Below are 20,030 nucleotides of genomic sequence, written 5' to 3'. Positions count from 1 at the left end.
TATTTGGAAAACAAAGCTTGAAACTGCTAGCTTAAAAGAAGAGGTATTTCTCACAATATGTGCAAAATTCATAATAACTAAATTTCAGGAGTTTATCCTTTTTGTGGATCAATTTCTGTATGACATCTTTGGGAACTCCACTGTGCTGAAATAAGTCATGATTAATCAAGCAGATTGAGATTTTGGGTCGCGAAGTCTGACATCTCTCCATCCTTTCTCTCTTACTGGAGTTGGAAAATAAGAGGAACCCAATGGGAAATAAGTTAAATAATCAAAATGCCTGCTTTTCTTTGAGGCCTTTGCTTGCTAGCTTTCAGCCATTTCTGGCAATCCATCTGAAACTGCTACTTCTGGGTTGTAAGTGGCTTTTAGTGCCCCTGCTTTCTGAGCACATCTTTTAAATTGAGCTCACCAGCCTTAGTGAGTGGAGGTGAAGCAGAAGAATGAAACTGTTGATTCCTGTCCATCAGGTGAACATGGGAGAAATCATGCCTTTCTCATTAGGCTGTAGTGGATCTCAACCTCACTGAACCCTATTTTTCTGTGTCCAGACAAAAGCATTCGTCTTCTGGCTGGAGAGTGACATTCAGTAAAAGCCTTTCAAGGTCTTCCCATAAACTCTTGCAATGAAGAGGTGGTAGAAGCAGTATTTTTAATGATGAGGAAGGTCAGTTTACCCCACGTGTGCTCTGCTGCTGTACACATACGTGAGGCTGTTCGGGTCTTTTTGGTCCTGACGCGCTAGCAGGAAATTCTAAGGAATTATTTTAACGGTTGGATTTTTTATTTTTTTTTCCTCTCTCCTTTCTGCTCATTAGGAACTGGAAGCTGCTCTTCACGGGGACGATGTGGAGTTTATCAGCGACCTGATCGCTTGCCTTCTTCAAGGCTGCTACCAGCGCAGAGACATCACGTGAGTCACCTCGCTCTATGGCTTAAGCGCTTTGCAAGGGGAGCTAATTAACACGGCGGAGGGGATCTTTCACGGCTTTAGAGTGATGACATGGCAGTGATCAGCAGCCACCAGCAATCGGGCCAGATGCTTCCCCGAGTGGAAGGGAATTCCAGTTCTCTTGGGTTGAGTTGTAGGCTTTTCATTGTGCAGACCCCTTTGTTCAGATGCAGTGCAAAACCGTGGTTGATGCTCTGCTGTAGCGCTACTGCACGCAGTGAACATTCACATCTGCTGTTCTGCTCTGCGCTCTGTTCGGTCAAATTAGTGATATTAAGTCATCACATATGTTTTCAACATTTGTATGTATTGCACAGCGTAAGACTTGCTGCTCTGCACACACCTCGCCTGCATGAAAGATCCCGTTGCTTTACATAGGGACAACTGTGATTATCTTCTTAGAAATAAAAGGAGTATTGGAATCACTTCGGCTGCAGGATGTTGGAAAGTGATTTGACGTGTTCTCTTGAAGTTTTGACATCCAGAGACACTTTGTTAGTGTCCACTAAAGCAGCCTCCCAAATGGAGACATCTGCAGAGCATCATTCTTTAGAGGGCGGCCGCTCGCACAGCAAAATGTGCTTCCAGTGATAGCAAAGGCTTGTTGCAGTGTGTTTTATTTGTTCTTTTGTGAATCATGTTAATAGCAAAGCATAATTGTGGGGACAAGGACAGCTTGGCAACACATGCAGTTGCTTGGAAGCAATCCTGCTCCCTAAGATCCCCCTGTTGTGGAGCGGCTTAGGCCGGTGCATAGACGTAACCACAGGTGCTGGCATTGAAAGCTCTATTTCTAATTAACTGATTACGTTCAACAAAATCTATATAGTTTATTTATATACACATATGCCACTTAATTAAGTTCTGCATAGACATGCAGCATCAGTTGGTATCAGGACCTGAACCAGGCAGCTGCACTGCATGTACTATCTGCAGATGAAATTGTGATGAGGACATTGATTGTAAAGGGTCTGTAGTCACGTATCTTCTTCATGAAAATATCCACAGAGCAATATATACTTGCTTGTAAACATGCAGCAAGTTTATTTCTTCATACCAAAGCCATCAGAATGTAGTGGTTAAGTGTTTTGCCCACCTGAACCAGCTTGCCCTTGTAGCAGCAGCGGAAGATTTGTCTTTGATAAAATTCATAAATTCCACGTTGTGAGGTTCTCCAAAACTCTCCAGATCTAAGAGGGTCCACTTAGTGATTGCACTGTGTAATTGCCTCTCCATTTGCAACTCTTTCAACTAAGAGAATTCAGGGATGAATCATGGGTGAGTCGTGTGACACTGGCAAGCTGGCTGTCACCCAAACAAACAAACCAACAAACAAAACACACAAACAGACACCTCACCCAAACAGTCCTGCTGGCCTGCCTGAAGGAGAAACCAGCTGCACCATTTCTGAAGCCTTCTGTAAGAACGGAGTTACCTCGTGGGCATGGGGATAATGAGGAAAGAAATTTCTGCAGAGGAGATGGGGAAGAGGGCACAACAGGAGCAGTGCTGTGGGAATGGCTTAAGGGAAATATCAGGAAAACTGCCTGACACTGCTGGGTGTTGGAGAGGTGAACTCTGAAGCACTGCAGAGGAAACAATGGGGGAGGCTACCTGGAAACAAGAGGGAAAGATGCTGCATGCAGAGGGATGTCAGGAAGGAAAAAGCATTAAGATGTAGTCTAAAAATGAAAATCTGTAGATAAATAAGAATAAAAGCGATGGCTTGGATACACTTCTCAGAAACAAACTTGCCACACTGTTTCACACTTAAAACCAGCTGTGGAATCCAAAAGCCTAAAATTCTCTATGTTCCTTACACATTTCCTTGCAACACCATTTTTTCCCCTCTGCCACAAATTCAGGAAGCACAGGGCTTGGCTGATTGATGCACAGCTTCCCTTCTGTACCTTGTTTTTCCACAGTTAGTGGTAGGAAGCCGAGCCTCTGATTGATTTTTTGAGTGCAAATGTACTCAAATATACGAAGCCATGCAAATGTAAGAGGCAGGATTTGTGTGCAGTTTAGACCTGGCTTTTCACAGTGGTCCAGGACTCTGTACTTCTCTGCTGCAGACAGATAAGAGGTATCTGTCTCGGGTGGGAAGAATCAGCAGTGTCACAGATGACCCTGGTGGTGTTAGTGCAGCATCTCTCCAGTCATTTGTGCCCTGCATCCTCGTGTTGGGGCTGTGAGCTGTTACTATCAAGGCTGTAAACTTCTGTTCCCTGTTGCACCTCAGAGGGAAAGGCAGGAGCTTGTTCTTGGGCTGGGGCACTGCAGCTCAAGCACGGGATGCTTCATAAACCCTCAGTTTGCCCACCTCTCTGAGGGGTTTGGAGGTTTAATTAGGTTTGTGTCGGGTCGTACGTCTTTGATGGCCAAAATGTTATCTGCCTATGCTTTCTCACAGTCTGTCTGGGAGCAGCTTGCAGTTCTTGTCACATCTGTTTTGACGGTGCGCAGGGCTTGCGGCAGAGCTGGGCTGCCTGGCTTTAATCATGCATCATAGAGGGGTATAAAACTGTCACATACCTTTGCTAATTATAATGTGCTCTCAAGTAATTTTGGAAGTGGCTGAGAGCCCTTCTAATGCTCAATTTACCATGCTCTAGTTTGATTTGCTTTCCATTCTTTGAAAAAAAAAAAAGGATTAATACTTTTGTAGGCTTCTACGATCCTTGGTTTTGAAGTAGAGCAACTTTGCCTTGATTTTGATATTATTTACGGCAGACTTTTAAAAACAAAAAGGTATCACATACAAGAGAGGCTGCTTTTTGCTTTTTACCCTGCTTGGTGGCTGAGGATTGTTGTCTGGTAACACAAGACTTTCTTTGAGTTATGGATATCTGTGTTTAACTACAGAGACTCCTTAATGGGATGCTACGTGATCTTCTCCAAAGTCTCATTTATCAGAACCTATCATAGCTGTTAGGAACACTCCACTGACCTGGCTCTTGCTGTGTTAAGTACTGTAGAAATACAGAACAAAAACCAGTTGTCTGCATTTCTGCATCTTTAGCAATGACCCTGTAGCTGTCCTTGCCTGGCACCAGGTATTTTGAGCACTTGACCAGGACAGTTTCCCTGTTGCTCTCCTCTTTTTGCTCTGAGCCAAAATACTTGTGTGTCATGATCTGCAGCTTTTGTTGTTTTACAAATACCCCTCACAGTGTCCATATACCATCTGTACCATCTGTGTGTCACTACTGTGGGTACAATGGGTATCTAAGGCATGCTATGGTTTGATGAGATTGCCCACAGGTTTTTCCTGCTCCCAGCTTTTTTACACAGGTCTTAAAATGTCTGTGTTTTCTTTTAATTGCTTCAAAAAGGCAAATGACCAGAAAAACTCTTATTAGAATTTGGGGGTTGCAAAAAAAAAAAAAAAAAAAAAAATTAAGCAGTTGGAAAAAAATCCTGGTGCTTGCTTCAGATTCTCTGTGATATAAATTGGGTAGCTGCATAGTCCCTAGGGGTTGCCACTTTAATTCCAGCAGGAAATGTGACTTGATGACTTGTATGAAGACAGGAAGATCAGAGCTTCAGCTAACGGCAGCGGCCGCAGCAGGAGCCTTCTGCAGCTGTTTTTAAGTAAGGAGTGATGGTGTGACATGGATGTGTACACTCAACTAAAATATTCCAGAAAAGCTCCTGCTGTTCAGCTTTTCTTTGGGTGAAACTAATTCTTCAGTTGCACTCTTATTGCACTTTTGCTCTTTTTCTAATGTGATGGCATAAAAAGTTGCAGTAACTTTATCGTATTTGTTATTGGGAGGCATTTTGTACGCTGCTACTTTGTCTCAAAAAACATCTTTGCTGCTTTTTCCTATGTTTTATTTTTTCAACATGCACAAAGGCCAGAATGTGAGGAGGAAGAAAAACAGTATCTCTTGCTATTTTTTTTTTCCTGTGCCCCGTGAGATTCTTTTCTTTTTTAACACCTCAGGGGAATGGTCCATCAGTATAGCTGAAAACTCTCTTACTGACTTCTGTGCCACCAGAGGGGATTTGCTTCCTTAGGAACCTCAATTGTTTTTTCCTTGTTATTTCTTCCCTAATGCATTGGAATTTTTTTCTTCCCAAGGGGATCATTGGTTTTGCACCCACCTTAAGCTCCTTTGGGATCCCTAAACTATCCTCAGAGTCTTTGGCTTGTAGTTTGCACTTGGTTTGTTCTAATTGGGATAATAAGAGGATGTTCCTTAACTCCTCTTCCCTATCCTTAGTGGTGGCATTGAGAAACACTCCCAGTATGGCACCTGAAGAGCTGTATTTCCTACTGGCTGAGTTGCCGCTCAAGAACGCTGTGTCTGTTCTGTGTATTTTCTAACACTTGTTCTGTGATCACTTATTTGAGCTTTCATCAGAAAGAGAGAGAGAGAATCTGAAATCTTCCAACCTACTGAGGAACAGTACTTGTTTCTGAGGGCTGTGTTTAATAGCTTTGGGTATTTTGCTTCATCTTTCTGCTTTGTCACTTTTGTCCAACCTTGTCCTTTATTCTCTGTCCTTACAGGTACTTTGGGGGTTACCCCAGGTCTCATATTTTGGTAAAAGAGACCTCAGTAAAATGCTTAAGATCTTGAAATCACCCTTGTGCATGTGCCTACATGAGCTGTGTCCTTCCAGAACTGCTGTTTATCACTCTGGTCCAGTGGATAAAGTGGCAGGAACAGCTGGCAAACCAGCTGAGAGTTCGGTCTCATGGACACTGTGTGAGCTAGGCTGTGGGAAGAGCTGAGCCAAGGTACTAAGGCTGAGCTGAATTCACCACTTCAGCCCATGCCATAACCTCGGGGGCAGCCAGCCTAAGCTCAGTCACAGCAGACCTGGTGCCCACCACCACCTTTGGAAAGAGTTTTAACAGCGGGCTCCTGCAGTCGCGCCGGTGACCTTGGTTATAACAACTGCTTCCACGGCGCGGCCACAGAGCGCCTCGCTAACTCAGAATCATATTCGTGAATGCCAAGTGAATATCAACAAGATCAGCATTATTTACAGTCTGACTTTTAACGAGTGCTGCCTTGCATACATCATGGATATTGGTGGATGGCCTCTGGAATCAACCCGGTATCGTCGGCTCAGGAGATGCCGTGAGGGGGCAAGGGAGATGAAGTGGCACATTGCTCATCTTGAATCTAATTTTAATATTTATTGTAGTAATAGCCAAGCCATGCAAGGTGAGCCTTTTAAAGGGTAAAAAGTGAAAATGAAGCAGCTGGCAGGTGTTGGCAAAGGAAGGATGAGATTACAGCGGTAAAATAACACCGTCATCCAGAGATTAATGAGAAGCGCAGTGGAATAAAATTATAGAGTTGAAATATAACTAAAGCTAAGTAAATGTCTTTGATTCTCAGATGGATAAAATGAATCTTTAGAGAAGAATTTGAAGAAAAGTTGGTAGCATGTTCTGGAAGTGCTATTCCATGGATGCGGTGGAGAATAAGGACCAAAAACGGTGGAAGAAAAAGAGGAAAAGCTGTGCTGTTATTGTCAGGGCAGATGGATGAGAGACAAACAGATTGGATTGCTGGGGAGAGGGAGTTATGCAAAACATTGACAGGGAGGAATAGGTGGCTAAACTTCAAAGGAGGAATAGAGAACAGTCAGCAAAGGGTCTTGGAGACTGCAGTGATGTCATCATGCCAGTGTCAGAGCATGAAATATGAAAGGGACAGCTGTATTTAGAACTTCTTGATGTTGCAAACCAAGTACTCTGGAGAGGAGGAAGAAAGCAGTGATGAAAAAAGAAACTGAGAAGGCAAGTGAAAAGATCTTCTCCTTTCAAGGAAGAAGGCAAAGAACTGTGGAGAGAGACAGATGGGGTGTGGAAGTTGGCCTGATGTGAAACCTTTGCCCTCAGTTTTGAGGCTTGCAGTGATGCTCCAAATCACTGGTGCAGGATTTTTGCTCCAGCACGGTTGGTTTCGCACGCCCCTTCCCAGCACTTCATCCAAGTTCAGAAACCAGTGCTTAGTCCAAGGGTGAATATTGGAGAAGATCTGAAATAAATTTTTTTGAGCCTTTTAGCCTCAGTGGGCTTGGTGAACAGCTGGGATGGCTGCTGGCCAGCTGCTAGGCCACTGTGATAATGTGGCGTGTCATGTCAGTCTCTATTCTAAGTCATCTATGCTTTTGCTTTTTTCTCCCATTTTACTTTTGAGCTTTCCTTAGTTTCTTTCTGGTTCAACCATTGTAGTGGTTTAAACTTTAGGGGAAAAGAAGATGAATGGCCTGTTCTGAAACAAATCCCTAAAGGGACTTCTTTAGGACCTGTTTATCTGTAAAAACTTGGGTTTGTCTATGGTCTCCAGAAACTTGCAATGTGTGGGGCTGGTTCTAAGAAATGAATTTGCTATGCTTATTTGCTTCAAGGCACCCCCACGCTAGGTATTTTGTGCCTCACAGGGGACTCTTTCTCTGACATTAAGTGTATTTTTCTATGAGCAGCAAGGCACATAAGGGCTTGTTTCATATGGATTTGTGCTGTAATTCACGCATGTGTCCTATTTCCCCATCATCATCAAGACAATAACTCCAGCTTCTTCCCCACAGTGCTCATCATCACTGGAATACCCTAAGGTCCTCTCTGCAGCCCCCAAACAATCAGAAGTGCTTATGGCACAGCAATGCTGTTGTCTTTCCTTGTGGCAATGAATTGGGAGCATGCTTTCTGTTGATGGGCACTAGGAATGAACAATACAGCATTAAGCTGGCTTCACTTGTTCTTCAAGGATCCAGGAATGAATAGTAAGTAATGATCCTCTTCCAGTCTGAATGTGGAGTGGTAAGCCCCCATTCCTGTTTGCTCCTTCAGCATACAGGAGATGTATTTGGCTCTTTTGTAAGTTAATCAGCTCCAGCTCCCAAGGAGCTTCTCCTCAAAAAGAATCAGATAACAGTAGCAGAAAGAAAAAAGCGTGTGGATTAAAATTGGCGAGTACATATCGAAGATTGAAGCCTGGCTTTGATGCAGGTGAAGGTCATTGATGGGAGAAGTGAATTGTCATAGCAGAAAAACCAAAGCCCTTGCTGTCCAATCACGAGGTGAAATTTGGGCTGTAGGTACATTCGTTTATCCTGGACCGTCCAGAAGCCTGCGTTCATCCCTCCTGAGACAGAGAGTACTGTGCCTTGATCTCAATTTGATCATGTGCAGAGTGCCTTCTTGTTGAGGCTCTCTTGGGTTATGTCCTGTATGGTTGGTTGTCGAGGTCACACAGAGCCAGGACACCAAACAAGGAAGGAAAAACCCCATGCTGTAAAAGTGAGGCAGCGTGCGGCGACAGCGGGGAGTGCAGCAGCCGTTCTCAGGCTTCATTCGTCTGCGTGGCCATCAGCATCCCTCCCTCTCTTTTCCGGGTCAGAGCAGTGTGTGCTGGCCGTGCAGGAGCTGCAGTGTCCCTCAGCAGAACCCTTCAGAGCAGCAGCCTGCATCTTGCCAGGCCTCTCACCCCCCAGCAGTGTTACCCAAACCCCCCCAGTCACCTTCCCCAAAGGAACTTCTTCATTCCTTTTTAAGCACTCAGATCCCTCTCTCTCTTTTTTTTTTCCCTGTCGAAAAACCTGTAACTAGTTCTTGGGTTAGTTAATGGTTCTGACACTGGTTCTTTTTGTTTTTCCATTTCGATCCTTCAAGAGATTGCCCTTTGTTATTCAAAGCCCAAAGTACTTGAGCAGAAGCAATGCAGAAGCCCCCGGGCTTCAGTCGCTGTCCTGGCTGTGAGATCGTTATGCCCATGAGCGATTCCCATCCTCAGTGTCTGATAAGCCCTGGGGAAGAAATGGGAAAAGAATGCAGCACTCGGAATTCCTCAGGGGTGCTGGGAGGCATCCATCCATCTGGGGACTGGAGGATGTTCACCTGCTGGCCAGGGCCTTTCAGATTCAGCATTTCATGCTGCCAGGGAACCCTCCTGCCTTGGACTGTCTTTACAAGGCTAACAAAATCTGGCTTCCAATCTGTCTGTTAGGGAGAAAGGTATCTTGCTTTGCTAAGTTGTTTGCACAAATGTCCAGGTCAGATGGTTTTGTGTTCAGGCCCAGGAATTGCTGTTTGAACTCTAAAACTGACCCTAGGAACTGCTGTCTTGGATTTACTGTACTGCTCTGTGGAGAACCCAGGTTCTTTGGTTTTGTGTCCCATCCAAAAAGTGCATAATTTACTGATACCATTTAAGTCTGTTGGTGTCATGCAGCCTGCTGATGTGCCTGTAAAATCTCCAGTTTGGCATCAGCATGGCTTAATCATTTCTTAGTGATCTTATGCTTTACTAGGGGACCAGCTGTGCTCCAAAAGTCAGAGCATTGTTTGTTCCTTCAGTCTTACTCTGCACCTCTGTCTTGTGCATCAGTACTGTGGGCATCAGAACCTATCAGGAGAACATCTCTTTGCCGTTATCTTCCCATCCTTTAGTACCAGTGCTTGTCCTGTGCCTTTAGCACACAGCCTGGTGTTGGCCCTGCCATTCTGCCTTGGCCACTGGTCTCTGTCACTCGCTCTCTGATTCTGAACATGACAGAGTTCTCTGTACATCAGGGTCTTGGGAGATTCTTGTCTCTTGTTCTGAGCATACTCTGAGGGAAAAATCCATATTCCCAGTCCAGCTGTGGTGATAGATCTCGTTGGATAGGGAGGTGTTGGGCTCCAGCTCTCCTCAGCTCTCCAGGCCTATTCACTGGCATGCCAGAGAATTAATTGCTTCATGAAAGCCATTTCCCCTGGCCTTCCCCAGCCAAGATCAATGTCATCCCACGGCAGGAGATGGCCTACACTTGGACATCTCCCTTGTGTGTTCTTGTGCAATCACAGCTTGATAGCAAAGCTGCTTAGGTGTAATAGGACTTTTCAGTTCCATTGTTAATTAATCAATTACAATTATAATAACTTATAATTTATTAAATTACCAAATAGGTGATGGTGTGGGATAACTTCTTCCCTTGGTCCTTTGCACCTCAGACTTTAAATGTGATGGCAGCCACCCCGTTCTAGTACCTGCTGTGCTTCCCTTGCTGGGGAAGGCTTTCATAACTGATAATTGCCTCTTTCTTGGGCTCCCTTGGCTCAACAGCTTCCTCAAGGCAGGAAAAGGGTACCTGACCCTTCTGGGGATGCTCAGCTTATCTCCTCTTTGGTTGCTGAACTGTTCAGTGCAGAAACCTCTTACTTCTTGCCAGATATTGGGGTTTTCTTCCCATTCAGACAGGCAGGATGTCTGACCAACCTTCTCACCTGGAGTTTTCTGGAAGTTCCTATGTATTTCCAGATGCTCAGTATTTTACAATTTCAGCCACATCTCAAGGAACTGAGGTCTCTGTTTTCAAGCCTTCCTCCATGCTGGAGCTGTAGTGCAGGTTTCAACACGATGGTTGGAAGTGCATGTCAGTGACAGATTACAGAGCTGTTTTCCTCTTGGAGTTTAAAGCTACCCTTGCTGCTTTCATGGGCTGTATATCACACTGAATGCAACTGATTTGTTACTGCACCCTTTGACTAATGGCTTCAGGGTAGTACCCTAAGGTAAAATTGAATAAGCTGTGAAGTACAGGGTATTTGTGGGGTTAGTGTGTCAACAAAACCGGGCAGGTGTGTTTAAACACACCTTTGGTGTGATCATGGTCACCCTGAGTCAAAAACAACAATGCCCTGGAAAATTGCATCATCGGTCGATTTATTGTATTTATGCAGATGTAATTAAGGGACAAGACAGTTTTTAAAACTGTCTCAGATTCTCTTCTTTCTATGCATTCAAGGTAAATAATCCTTTCTGTTCATCTAAATGCTGCATTAATTCTTGTTTTCACAAATTAGATATAGCAATACAGTTTGCTCAACATAGTGATGTTTCATGATCTCTTAGCAGAATTCTTTTCCCTGTTTTAATCCAGTTATCCGACTCATTGATTTGTCATTATCGGTTTTCACTCAAATTGCAGCATCAGTAGTGGGGGATGGAGCTCCTGCTTCTCTGTCCAAAACCCTGCATGTACTGAGAGCACAAGTCATCCCTTGATGGAGATTGTGCAGAGACTCACTGAGTTTGAAGGAGGGGTTGGGCTAGCATTGAAAGACAAATAATTTTTGTTTTAGTCCCATGAATATTCCCTGGTTCTGTATGTATCCTCCTGCTTATCCCCTTTGCCCCCAGGATTTTCTCTTCCTGTGGTACCACGTACCTTCAAGTGTTGTTTGCCATGTTTCTGGCTGCTCTGGTTTCATTGATACTCACATTCCTATTTCTTCATTTCCCTAATCAAGCGACAAAAACACAGAAGCAGCCCTTGCTCCTTCCTAAAAACACATATGCAGGCCCCTGCACCCAGCATGCATCTAGTTAACAATATGTGTCTTACTCATCCTCCAAAAACTGCATAATCCACCAGGCTTGGCAAATCCAACCCCTTTTCCCTCCAATGTTTCACATCCTCACACCAATCACTCTCTTTCCCTGGCTCACTTGGCCATGCTGCTCTCTTGGGATGGGGAGATGGATGCTGGGCATCTGCTCGCTCCCTCCTCCCTCGTGTTGTGGTGAGGAGGGCGAGGGGGAAAACAGCCAGGCAGATAAGGGCAGTGAGGAGCAGCTGGGCACAGGTGAAAGGAGGGCCATCAGTGCCTTCAGGTTGTGTTTCCTTCACATAAAATTAACTTGCACCTTCTCACACGGAAGGAGGAACAACAATATGCCTCTTTGTTGCCTCCCTGTACTTTGAGGTGTTAGAGGCAGGGCCGCTGCATGAAACCCTCTTGGCCCCTCCTGCCGATCCTGGGGATGGTGATGGAAACAGAGCAGCCCCGGCTCACAGAAGGGTGCTTGGAGCTCTGACAGGACAGTTCAAAGTAACAGGTATGTGTGATTTCTCCTGCCAGTGCTGCCTTTCTCTCACACAGCCCAATTAACAGGGGTCACAGAGCACTGATTAGCTGCCTTGGCGTTTTGTGAACATAAAGCAGTGAAAAATCCAGGGTGAATGGGGGAAAAAGATCAAATAGACACTTATCTCAGCACTCCTGCCTGTCCCTGGCATTTGCCAGCCTAAGGAAAGAGCCTTAGAAGAGACCAATGCAGGACAACGCTGTATCTGTGCTGATATCTCTCCTGCTTTTCTGCCTTTTCTCAGCAAAATAACAAACGAGGCACCCCCAGCAGCTGTGTGGTTCATGGGGTTGTTGCTAGATAAGAGCCGAATCGCTGGAGGAGCGTGGGCCACAGGCAGCTGGGGAGGATCAGAGCGTGCCCTTTAGCCACACTGCTGTGTGAGATGGCTTCATTCCTCCTCGGGAGGGGTGGACTCGCTGCCCCCTGTCCTTGGTGTGAGGGAAAAGGGGTGGGAGGAGGCACACACCAGCTCAGGGAAGGTAAAAGGGCATCTCCAGTTTAGGATTTGCTGAGCGTGGTCTAATAATGCTCAGGCTGTGGCTGGGGTGTGAAATCTGGACAAGCAGACCTGGAATGTTCCTGAAGGGTGGGTGGCTGTGGTCACCTCGTGCCTTCCCCTCTCTTCTTTCATACTCCCCTTTTTTGGAGGGGGTAGCAGAGCAACGCTCCCACTTCAGCTGTCATACCCAGGTTAAGTGGCTGCACTTGCTTCTGTCAAGCCAGCACATGCTCCTGTGGTGTGATCCCTTATTAGAGCAGACAGCCCACATCAGCTCTCCATTCTCCCTGCCTCCCCAGAGACACTGCCTCGCTCCAGAGCTGTTCCTATTCTGCTGCTCTGTGGGATGCAGCATGTCTGCCAGCTCCCCTTCCAGCTCCCCCGGGTTCGACCGCACGGAAGATGGAGGAAGACGAGGAGTAGGAGTGTTCTTGTAGCTGCTGACAGCCATGGGTTTTCAGATGATTTTCCCCCTCTCCTGAAGAAGAACACTTTTGGAGTTCAGGTGGGAAGTCCACCATGGAAATCCAACCATGTAAATTAGATTTCTCTAGCAGGATTGTACCGCCCTTCAGCTGGTGAGCCTCCTGTCCTAGCTCGGAGTCATTGTGTTGGAGGAAAGGTGCTCCAAGCGTGGTTTCAGCGTATCCTCGAGGTGGTCCCTGGTCTATGCCACATTTGAATTTTGGAAGGGAGTTATGGGATGAACAGATGAGGAGCAGGGGACAGGAATTGCTCAGGTGCTCAGGTGCTGAAATCTGCTGTCTTTTCCTTTTGTGGAAGACGTGGGTCTATCTTTCAGGGATGTGGAAGCCTCCAATTGCTCACGTTTCAGACTGCCAAATCCAGGAGTTAGGCCAGACTGTCTTAGGGAAGGGCTGCTGCTACTTAACATCTGCTAACTAGGTGATCTTTTGTCCTTCTGTTTTGAAACAAAACAGTGGTTGTAATGTAGGAAGATTGTATTCCCATGGTCAGCAACGGTGAAGACAAATGTCCTTGTGTGTAGTGCCATCCACCTGCTTAACTCCTCAGATGTCTTTCTCTTCCCTTACCTGATGGCCACACAGGTAAGCCACAGAATTACTGAGGTTTGGCCACTGTCTGCATTCAACAAACTAGCTCTAGCTTGCCGTGGAGGACAAAAGCAGACCTGTGCATGCCTCGTGGTGGTCTTGTGCTCCAGCAGTCTCTGCTGTCTTTGCAACTCTGGGAGGAGAAACTTCACTCTGGAGGTCTGCTCCATGTAATTTGAATTTCCCCCCCCCCCCTTCTTCGTGATCTCATTCAAGGTCCTTAATGTCAGCTGTACTCCTTGTTCACAGCATAGGCCAGCAGGTTTTCTCCAGGCATGATTCAAAACAGGCTCTGAAAAGCAGGATGTGTCTGAGTGTTTGTTTCCTTCATCACAAGAGCCCTGCAGGGTTAAACCTTGCCTGGGTCTGTCACAAGTGTGGTGTGGAGTTACTGCTCCCTCTAGACTGTCCTGGCTGGGATTTTTGACGTGTGTTCCCATCAGTGGTGCAGCTAGCGGCACTGCTAATTGTGGCTGTTGGAGCCTAAGGTCAGGATTCCTGAATCTCCAGCTTCTTGGTCATTTTGCTCTGCTGCAGGGAAGTGTTCTGTGCAGACCCTTCAGGCCCTAGGGCCTCAGGCAGTTTGGTCACCCCGATGACAAGCTGGCCCGTGGTCTGAGCAATGTGTGCTCCCTGTTGGACTCCTCCTGAGCCAGCTGCACACACAGGGCTTGGAAGGATTCCCCTCCGAGCCTCTTCTCCCCCTGAAGGATGGGGTTGTATCTCTTTCCCCCCTGCATCATACTTGACTTCGTTTCTCAGTAGGGTAAATTGAAGGTGAAGTACAAGCTGGTCCATAAAGCTTCCTCCCCCACCTCAGATAAGAAAGCTCATTAATATAGTAAAAAAAAAAAAAGATCTCCATTGTTACATGAGAGCTCAAGGTCAGGCTGGTAGTAGTAACTCATATTGCTTCTAAGGTCAGCCTAAGCTTTCTCTTTCTGACAAGCCACGATAGATTGATCATGGGGGCCCTTACATTATTTTTTTCCTTCTGAAATAGGCTTTGCTTCTCCTGACCCTCTTAATGATGTTTGACTGAGGTCATCCCAGCAAACCCTGAATCCTTCCCATTACCTTCCAGAGGGCTTGCCTTTGTGCCAAAGCATTGTATGCTTGTTAAGAATTAAGCTTTCCTGGTCTCTGCTGTAGCAAAGAAGCTGTCTTCATTGGAGAGGCGAGAAATATCTTGAGTGCCATCTGTCAGTTAATGCTCTCATTAACACCTGAGTGACTCCAACACCAAGCTGGTGCCTTTTTGCCAATTCAGAACTTAAAAGGTGCCAGCCCATAAGGTGAAATATCTTCAGTCCATAAAATTAATTCCATTATAAAACGTCTGTTCTGATAAGACCTAGATTTCTGTTGTTGTCTCTTTTAGCTAGAGAGATCACAGAGGCAAAGCCAGTTCTCTTGTGTGCTGTGAATTGGATGCCCAAGAAGTCTTCTTTCATTTAGTACTGAGAACCTCCTAAAAGCAACACTTGTGCTGGGTGACTGAATGTATCCAAGTCCTTTTCAGCTTTTAAAGCCTCTATGGACAGGAGTATCACCTCTATCATTTCCCTTGCTGGCTAACTCTGTAATAGGAACTTCAAGAGTAATTACATTTATGTTAAAATGGTCTTTGGTAGAAAGGCTGAGCTCTCCCAGTCTAGTTTTCCATGTTCCTCCCACATACAACTCTTGTACAGGAGTTGGGAGGGGTCTGTTGTTCCTGCTCTCTGTCATCCTCTGGTTTTGTCAGGCTTCTTGGTGTTAATCTCAAGAACAATATACTGTCTGGGATTAGATGCAGGTCAGACTTGCCTTTTCCCCAGCAGTTTTAGCTCAAGAGCATGCCAGTATTTACTCTTCCATTGCATTTTGTAAATTAAATGAAACAAGAGACTTAAAACACTGTCAACATGATAGATATTCTAGCCAGTGGGTCCAGGCAATTATTTGGCATCTAAACTTTCAGAAGGCTTATTTGTGTGTGCCAGCAGCGTCCAAACATCGTTGGTAAATTTTTGTCTCTGATATTTCAGCTCCTTACCCTAATGTTTCCTTTATTCCAATATTCGTTTCCACAGGACCAGAAATTTTGTGAGAGATGGGGTTTAGGGGTTTTTTTAAGCGATGTGTGTGGGGGGAGGGCTTGTAAAAAATTGGCAGCAGCAGACCAGTTAGGGCAATGTGCTGTGACAGTAATTCCACAGTTGGGCCATGGCATGCTGCCTGCAGGAAGCACAGATTGACACGGGGACTCTCTTACTGAATTAGTGTTTGGTTTAGCTTTTGTTTGTTTGGCTTGATTTTGTTTACAGTTTTCCAGCCAAGATTTGATTTACTTTGGAGTCTTTAAAACTAAAAGCACAAGTGACTCCGCTTCCTTGGGGCACGAGGATTAAAAAAAAAAAAAATAAAAATAATAAAAAAGCATGCGTGTCTGTATGCATAATTCAGCCCCAGTTTTCTCAGAAGGAATTTCACGTTGAGTTTGCTCCCACAGGGTCCCTGTGGGGTTGGGGTCTCTGGGTGCAGCTGTTCCCTGCCAAGAGCGCACACCAGAAGCTCCAACCGCATTTTTCCATATATTCTGTCAGCCCTGTGAAATTCTCCCCCTCTCTTGCTGAGGTCTCCAAAGGAGCCGCTCCAGGAAGCCGGGCACGGTGAGGAGCGCAGTGGCCAAGCCAAGCTGCTTCTCTCGCAGAGCAGAGCGTGACCCCACGCGTTTAAAGGGATGGGGAGGGTGCCTCTCCTTCGAGCAGGGGAAAACACTGGGATTGCCAGGCAGGGGGAGGAGTCCCCAGCTCCCCTCTGGTGGAGCACAGAGAAACCTCCCTCTTTGGGAGGCAGCCGGGCAGCAGATGGCCGGGCTGCGGCGCGGAGCTGTCAGGGCTGGATCATTTCTCTGCCTGTTCCGGGCGCTGATACCCATGGTGGAGAGGAGCCCCTCCCTCAACTTGCTCCATCTTCTTTATGCCCTGATTTTTTTGCAGCTGCTGCTAAAGATCACAGGCAACTTGAGCTGCAGCCCCGGTGGTACCTCTTGTGGACTGTCTGAGGCTGTTCCTCCCCTTTGACACAGATGTGCTGGGTCGTGTCCTTCCCTGTGCCCCAGATTTCCCTCTGTATATGCAACATACGATTAAAACTTTCAACCACAGTTGCAATTCAGCTTTGACCTCCTTTCTAATCTTTGCAAAAAAAAAAAAGATAGGGACCTCTGACAGCAGCCCTGTGGTTTCAGGGTGTAGCCAGGGATAAGACTAAGAATTGCACTGGGCTCTTGAAAAATCATCTGCATCCACGTGAGATGTGCCACATAGATATGTGTGTGCCATTCCACCACTGCCCCACTACAGCTATCCAGATTGCTTTGCACATTGAGGGGCAGCTGCAAAGGAAGGGACGTTTCGACAAGCGAGGGAAAGTTTATTAGAGTTTTATGAAATACTTATGGTGCCAGTCACGTTGGCATGGGAGAATTTTTAGAGGTGCAGAGTTCTTCGAGGTACCTTTCCTGGTCTGTTATAGCTGATCTCTGTAGTACTTCTCCTTGGTTAGCGAGCTGTGTGGAAGCTGCCTGTGCTATACGTCAGGAAGTGGTTGAGATGTGGTGAGAGTCGTGGCCCGTGGTCTCACACTTTTCTTGTAAATTGTTTCTAAGACTCACAATTTGCTTTCGGAAGAGGGTTGGTTTTCCTTTGGATACGTGCCCTGAGACAGAATGTGCCCATGTACCAGTTCAGCCTCCTTGGGAATGCTCCAGTTTGTAGAGGAAAGAACATGACTGACCTAACGCTGCCTCCACATGCTCAGTGTTTTTACATGTCTCAGTGATGCTGAGAACCTCTGGAGAAAAGATGCATCTGTCTCCTCAGCTCAGTGATTTCCTTCCTGCCTTCTTCCCACTTACAAAAGAGTTTTTGGGGGTTCTCAGCTGCAGCAGAGACTCTGTAGCACTTTCAAGTGTGTTGCTGTCCTACTAGTGAGCTTGAAAAAAGAGTATTTAACAGACTGTATCCAGGCAATTCCATTCCTGGATCCTGTCTCTCTGATTCTTGTGTTTGAATTTTGCAGGTAATTCTATACAGTTATTCCTGGGAATTTCTACCTTGCACAGGGAAGAGCCCCAAGGGCAGGGCAGGGTTCTCACAGATTGCTGTCCTCCTTGCAGATTTTCTTCTCCAAACCAAGAGGGCTGTTTCAGAAACTGTTTCAAAGGGAAACATAAGAGATGGGATAAGTGAAGCTAACTGTAGGTGTGGCAGACAGGGTGAAGACGAGCACCCTACATTCATCTGGAGAAGGGAGGTCGGTTCCCATTAAGAGGGAAAATATAAATTGGGTAAGATTGAGAGTGATTGGGGAATGCCTTGAGACATCTGTTTCCCATCTCTGGTTCTCATTTCTATCCTTATTCAAAGCGACAAATGCACAGTAGCTGTCTTTGAAAATTGATGGGGGTAGGAACTCAAAAGTACTCTTAAGAACAGAGCTTGTAATGCACTGAGCACCGGGTGGATGGCGGAAATTTCTAGTGTGAGCCACTTATGTGAAAGTCAAACTAAAACCAAATTGGTTAAATCAACAGAGCCAATCCCTAGGGGGAAGGAGAGTTACATAGGCAACGATTTCAAATGATCTTCTGGAATTAAACAGCTTCCTGGATCAGTTTTCTTTGAGAGCAGCCAAAATGATAGAGCGAGATAAGTGAACTTGTGCAAATGGTAAAAGTATCTGTCTGATCCATGCCTTCCCGCTTTTTTTTAGGTAGGGAAAGAAAAATAGGAGTAGATAAAACCCTTCTACTTTTGTGGTTTCTTCCTGGCAATCCTTTTCATCCACTGGTTATTCAGGATCCTAGGGAAACTGCTTTTTCAATGCATTTTATTGGAAATAGCCAGCACCTCTGTATCAGATTTGATGAAATAATCTTCTGCCTTGAGCTCTGGCAGAGTTGAAGAACTGAACTTGTGGGACTGAAACTTGAATGTTCTCTGAGAGCTTACAGTTGTTTGTCTTCTGCTTCTGGATTAAGCACCCAAATAAAAATGATGCTTTACTACTTCCAGAAAAAGATGTTCTCGTCACTATTTCTGTTCTGGAAGACAATCAAAACTGTCTTTCTTTCTTTCCTTCTTTCCTTCCTTCTTTCCTTCTTTCTTTCCTTCCTTCCTTCCTTCCTCCCTTCCTTCCTTCCTCCCTTCCTTCCTTCCTTCCTCCCTCCCTCCCTCCCTCCCTTCCTCCCTTCCTTCCTCCCTTCCTCCCTCCCTCCCTCCCTCCTTTTCTCCCTCCCTCCCTCCCTCCCTCCCTCCCTCCCTCCCTCCCTCCCTCCCTTCCTTCCTTCCTTCCTTCCTTCCTTCCTTCCTTCCTTCCTTCCTTCCTTCCTTCCTTCCTTCCTTCCTTCCTTCCTTCCTTCCTTCCTTCCTTCCTTCCTTCCTTCCTTCCTTCCTTCCTTCCTTCCTTCCTTCCTTCCTTCCTTCCTTCCTTCCTTCCTTCCTTCCTTCCTTCCTTCCTTCCTTCCTTCCTTCCTTCCTTCCTTCCTTCCTTCCTTCCTTCCTTCCTTCCTTCCTTCCTTCCTTCCTTCTTTTTTTCCTTTTTGTTTTAATCTAATCTTACTTCTGTAAATATCTGACATTTAAGATATGTGATCAAATACTGCTTTTAAAAAGTCTGTAAAGAGAATCTACTTTTGGTCCCTTTCCCAAATCGAAGTCCTTGCTGGAAGTTAGGTCTTGGGGTATTTGAGAAATACAATGCAGGAATGCACAGCTACTTCAGGTAGGTGTACTGTGTACTGAATATCTCACTTTAAAAAAGGATGTTTGCCATAGTTTTCACCCTAAAATTACTGCTGGAGGCAGTTCGGAGGCATTTCATAAAATGTCGGTCCTCCCTTTCTGACTGAACTTTGTCAGCGTAGGGGGCTGTTTCAAGTTGTATTTGTCTGATTGCTGATATTAGTGAAACAATTTTAGACTTGGGAACACCGATGCTTTGCTCGTGTCATGCAGATGGAGCAAACTCCAGGTTGCAGAGAGCACCAGGTCCAGGTACACTCAAGCATCTGTTGTTAAATACAACCAGAGGGCTGGTAACAGCGGTGTGGAGAGAGGAGGTATCTCTGGGAGGTCAGCTTGCGTTTGACGTCAGAGAGAAGCAGGCTGGTGAGGAGTGATCTGCAGGGTGATCTGCTCTTCTCTCTCCTCAAGGAGGGAGGGAAACACTGCCAGGTGGACACGGCTCGAGGCATCTGTTCCTTCGTTCTCACAGTCACTGTCCAGTCACGGTCCTTGCAAAGAAGCCCGGTCTTTACCAAATGTGTGAAGACCCCTGTCTAATAGCTAACTTCTTGTTGACTTTTAATGATCTTTCTTCAGCTGGATCGCTCTCCTCCACCTCTTTGTTAAAATATAATAGGCTTTGTAGAAGTTAGCAATTTCTCAGGGAAATGCAATTCTGTAGTGCTGGCGCCGTTCCATTAATCATATAGAGTAATCTGCTTGTGCCAAAAACCTATCAAGTGGAGCTGCCTTTTTGAGAGCTGGTGGGAATGTGTACCCAGTGGTGTTCTTGCTGGCATATGGACTTCCCGTGTGTGCAAGAATGGCTGGGGCGTGGGGGGGGTT

General features: G+C 45.8%; 1 protein-coding gene across 1 annotated transcript in view; it reads left to right on the top strand.

Annotated features, from left to right (window-relative positions):
- The window catches only part of LOC120751518 (chromatin remodeling regulator CECR2), a 100,685-nt gene that overhangs the window by 48,453 nt on the left and 32,202 nt on the right, over positions 1-20,030 (top strand). The window contains exon 2 of the mRNA XM_040061474.2: positions 819-913. Coding sequence (XP_039917408.2) covers positions 819-913 — 95 coding nt within the window. The remainder of the gene's footprint in view (positions 1-818; positions 914-20,030) is intronic.

Source organism: Hirundo rustica, chromosome 4 (genome assembly GCF_015227805.2).
Source record: "Hirundo rustica isolate bHirRus1 chromosome 4, bHirRus1.pri.v3, whole genome shotgun sequence".
Taxonomy (NCBI): Eukaryota; Metazoa; Chordata; class Aves; order Passeriformes; family Hirundinidae; genus Hirundo; species Hirundo rustica.
This window is presented reverse-complemented; position numbering and strand designations above follow the sequence as displayed.